Below are 4,629 nucleotides of genomic sequence, written 5' to 3' on the forward strand. Positions count from 1 at the left end.
CCCTTCCTGCTGATTCTACCAGTCCTGATAACTGGCACCAGTGAACCCTCAAAGAGTTCACTGAGATGCAACGACAAACACTCTAGGCTAGATAGCTCTGCAATTCGCATAATTGTAATGCTCATGAGCAGGGCAGATTGATTTAAAACAATGTGATGATTGAAATCATGATTTAAATAATCAAGAGAAAGCCCTGATTTAAATCAAGTTTCCCACTGATACTTCTTCACATATTTCTTAAACAATGGTTCAAATCTGATCATTAAAACATGTTAATTTACAACTCAAGAGAGCATTTTACAACATCTGTCCTTAAACTCTTTTTTTTAATTTTCAAATTTTATTAACTCTAACAGACGTCTAACAGACGTTTAGTCTGATGACAACGTCTAACAGACATTTAGTCTGATGACACTAAACGTACGCTTTCCTTAAAACTTCTATAACTAGATCTCATCTTCCTCACTCCCACTGTCATTTTTATTCATAGACTGAAACAGAAATACAAGTTTTCCTGCTTTTTCAACTCCCAAGCAATTTCTTAGCTTTGAGTGAATAATACCAAACGATGAAAATATTCTCTCTGTGCCTGCAGAGGAAGCTGCTGCTGTGAAAAGTTGGCTTAGCAACTGAAGGAACTCTGTGTTAAGGTGCCTGGCTAATGATTTCTACCAATTCAGGGGAATGACTGTTCAAAACATCATCAGTAAACATGTACTGTTTGAATGGTCCCCCTCCAGCCCTGAAATGTATTATGACTGGCATAACTGAGGAGTGATTTTAAGATGCCCATGCCATGGCAGCATCGTCTTCTTCAGAAGTTAGGCATCTACCTTTATATCTGGGGTTAAGAATGTCTGCAAGAAAATGAGGTAGAGTTTGTGCTTGATGCATTCGCTCTTTGTTGCCTGCAATTTAACTTTCTGGTTAGGTATTTCTTTCTTCAATGTCTCTTGAAGTGCCTTCCAAATTTCAACAGCATCAGCAATGCAGCAACAATCTCTCTGAAGTTTGTTTAGGGTTATGGATATAGGCTTCAGTACACTGAGCATATTCTCTACATTCCTCTTTAATCCAGTGTAGATACTTTGGATGAGATACTTCCATCTATTTTACCACAGTTTTATTCACAATTTTTTTATGAGAATAGGCCAATTGTTACTAAATTGTTCAAAGCCATCAACCACAGAATTCCACTGAACATCTTGAGGGACAATTAGTTTGGATCCTCCTGCTCTCTTCAGTGAAGTTGAAGCAAAATGGTTGTTATGGAAGTATTTTGTGACTTCAACAATATTTTCTTTTTGTCCTGGAGAAGTACTTAAGTCTTTGGCTAAAAGATGCATTAAGTGGGCACTGCAGCCATATGTTATTAAGGAGCATCCTTCCGTTTCTTCTTCTAAGTAGCTTCTCATCTTTGCCATGTTTGCAGCATTGTCTGTGACAAAACTGCGCACATGACAGTTGAATGTTTGTTCAGTTTATTACAGCTTTCACTCCTTTTTCTTTCAAATATTCAGCTGTGTGGGCATTTCCCAATGTATCTACTGTTTCTGAAAGACATGCAACCCCATCTTCTGTTATCACACAGGCATATATTACTGGATCATTGTGTACCTTGCTCCACCCATCAAGGCTTAAACTGGCAAATTTCCCCTCAGTATTTCTTGCACACTGTACCAGTTCCTTCTTATACACTGAATCTAGCAACCTTCCACCAATGTCTGCTCTGCCAGGTGGAGTGTAGCCTGGTCGTAGAACTCAACCATGTTAATGAAGTGTTTATTGTTAATAATGCGAAAAGGAGAATTTGGGGCATAAATGAACCAAGTAATCTTTTCATCTATGGTGTCTTCTTGGTATTTGCTGGTCCTTACTACAAGCCTATCCATGGTGGTGATTTTACTGGATGATTGAAATCCTTTGCTTGCTATTGATACTTTGTTGTCTGAAATACATTTAGTTGCAGTACTGCTGTTAAAAGTACCCGTGGATGACTCAGAAGTTGTTGCAGATAGGTAGTCAAACTCTCTTATGCTTCAGTGGGATCCTGAAACAAAAATGATTTTCGAATAGTCATTCTTCTCAGTCCTTCTCACTCTATTATTCAGTGCATCATTTACATTTTTTTTTCAGCAAGGATGCAGCTCCGATTCCAAATTACCACAAAAGCTAAGACTGACTGCACTTAGAGTGCACTTAATTTTGGAGTAAGCCCATTGAACTCACTGGCACTTCTGTTTTTTGAGAAAACAAGGATAGGATGGGGTTCCCTTGGGAAAGCTGAGTTATGCTGAAGTAAAATAGGGAATAGATTTATGGCATCACCATTATGGTCTGGGGCCATGATGTTCCAAAATAAGGGGCATGTATTATGTAATATAAAATAAGAAAATGACACCCAGTGGAAACTGGCAACTCTAGATTTCTCTTACTGCAGCCTTCTGTACCATAAACTTGGGTGATATATTCTAAACCTAGTTAGCTAATTAAACAAGCCATAAGGATTAGCTAAGCTAAGCTTTTTTTTTCTAGCAACATAGAACATAGCAAACAGCTTGGGGATTTACTTGTTAAATCACACTTAAACTAAGAAGGCATAGAGAGAGTTTTGAAGAACGATGCATTGCAAAGTGAATTATTTAATTTACTAACCAGTTGATCCACATTGTTCTTCAGACATATCCACATCTTCATCCACATCATTTTCTCCCAATATGCAGTTTTAACTATGATGTTTCATTCTTGCAACTAGGCCCTGAATCTCCTTCTTCCACTGCTTACACTTGACATGTTTTCCTTTTTTACCCAGTGAAGGAATTTCTTCAAAATATTCCCAGATAGGGTCTCTCTTATGCCCAGAAGCCAAGAAAGTTTTTCTGTGGCAAAAGTGTGGGGGAATATAGGAAGCTGTGTGTGTACTACTGAATAATGTCTTACTGTTTTCTTTCCAGTCCACTCCACTGTTCCTTTCTATTCTGCCTCCATCATTTCCTATATTATCTCTCTGTCTTTAAGACAGTGTCTTAACTAACTCCTCCACCTTGCTTGGCCCAGCTCCACCACCACATAAGCACAGAACAACAACAGTCCTATCCAGCCTGTGTCTTTGCACATGTGACTTTAGTCTCCTGAGAAACAGAAACTGAAAGCCCAGAACTTTCAAAAAGCAAGAGTTGGTAGTTAGGTTGGACAGACAGACTAGAGCCATTTTCATGAGCAGAAAAACTGAAATGAATGCCCATGTTTGTTTGGCAGGTAACTAAATGTGTGTGTGTGACAGAGAGATTAATTCATTTTTATGAGACTGTAAGTGTAGGTTTAGGATGGTTGTGATGAGATTTAATTGTAACTGTTATTTTTTAAATGACAGAGAAATTTAGTATTTTATTGATGATTTTAAAACATATATATATTAAAAAATCCAATTTAAATAAAAACATTCTAATTTTTTTTAATTAAAAATAATCATTGATTTTTATCCACCCTGCTCATGAGTCATCAGAACCCTCTCAAAGTTTCTGGCCACGCAGAGATATCTGAAAACCATCATACTGACAGTTCATTACTCCCAGATGCCTTTCCTATTGTAGAATTGATTGCCCCCCTCAAAGGCTGACAAGGCACAGGAGTGCCCATCCCACCAAGGCTCCTTTCCATTTGCTATGATGAGTAGCAATTGTCCTGGCCCTACAACATAATGGCAAGGGATCATTAGGAGTTCTGCCAACTCTTTAAATTCCCTGGCTAAACCATATCCAAAACCATAAAGATATACATAGCCAGCATAACATAATCCATCAGTGATAACAATAACATAAATACATACAGCAAAACATGTGCTCATAGCATGTTCTCAGTTCTAATCCTCAAAGGGAATTTACAAAACATCTTTTGTAGACGAACCTATGAAATTCACTTCATAAATCTACTGGATACAAAAAAAAAATGGACTAAATATAGGCATTGGATTTATGACACATTATAACCTGCCTGCCATCTGATAACCCCAGGTAACCTATCTACATTTTACCAGTGTAACAGGGTGCCATCCCAAAGAGGTTCTTTGGGAATTGGAGCTGGGGGGCAAAAAAGGCACCAGTCACAGGGCTCAAGTGCCTAAATACTAATGCTAGGAGCATGGGGAACAAGCAGGATGAACTAGCACTCCTGCTTGCAGAAAACACCTACGACTTAGTAGGGCTATCTGAAACCTGGTGGGATTCTTCCCACGACTGAGCGGTACATATTGAGGGTTATAGTCTGTACAGAAAGGACAGGGTGGGGAAGAAAGGGGGAGGGGTTGCGCTCTATGTAAATGAGCAATATACATCGACCCTTATCAAGACGGAATCGAAGGAGGAGAAAGTAGAAGGATTGTGGGTTAAGTTACATGGGGGCAAGGAGAAAGGGATTTGGTGGTAGGGGTCTGCTACAGACCCCCACATCAAGGGGAAGAGCTAGACTCGGGGCTCCTGAGGCAGCTCTCAGAGACCATAAAAACTAAGGAGGCGGTAGTCATGGGGGACCTAAACTACCCAGACATCTGCTGGGAGACACAGACAGCAAAGTCCCACCATTCACGCACGTTCCTATCCTGCATACAGGACCTCCACCTGACGCAGGAGG

At 39.5% G+C, this 4,629-nt stretch overlaps 1 protein-coding gene across 4 annotated transcripts in view; it reads right to left on the reverse strand.

The window, feature by feature from the left end:
- LOC102376713 (macrophage mannose receptor 1-like) overlaps positions 1–4,629 on the reverse strand; it is a 90,363-nt gene that overhangs the window by 5,514 nt on the left and 80,220 nt on the right. The window contains exon 27 of one of the 4 annotated variants that reach the window (XR_003095254.1): positions 3,830–3,931. The exons of 2 other annotated variants lie outside the window; for them this stretch is intronic. Coding sequence is in view for 1 of the 2 variants with exons in the window: in XM_025210096.1 (XP_025065881.1) it covers positions 2,033–2,050 (18 nt within the window). In the remaining variant the exon portion in view is untranslated. Of the gene's footprint in view, positions 1–1,933; positions 2,051–3,829; positions 3,932–4,629 lie in introns of those variants that run through there. One more of the 4 variants, XM_025210096.1, reaches the window with a different exon arrangement.

The sequence above is a fragment of the Alligator sinensis genome, unplaced genomic scaffold (assembly GCF_000455745.1).
Source record: "Alligator sinensis unplaced genomic scaffold, ASM45574v1 scaffold234_1, whole genome shotgun sequence".
Taxonomy (NCBI): domain Eukaryota; kingdom Metazoa; phylum Chordata; order Crocodylia; family Alligatoridae; genus Alligator; species Alligator sinensis.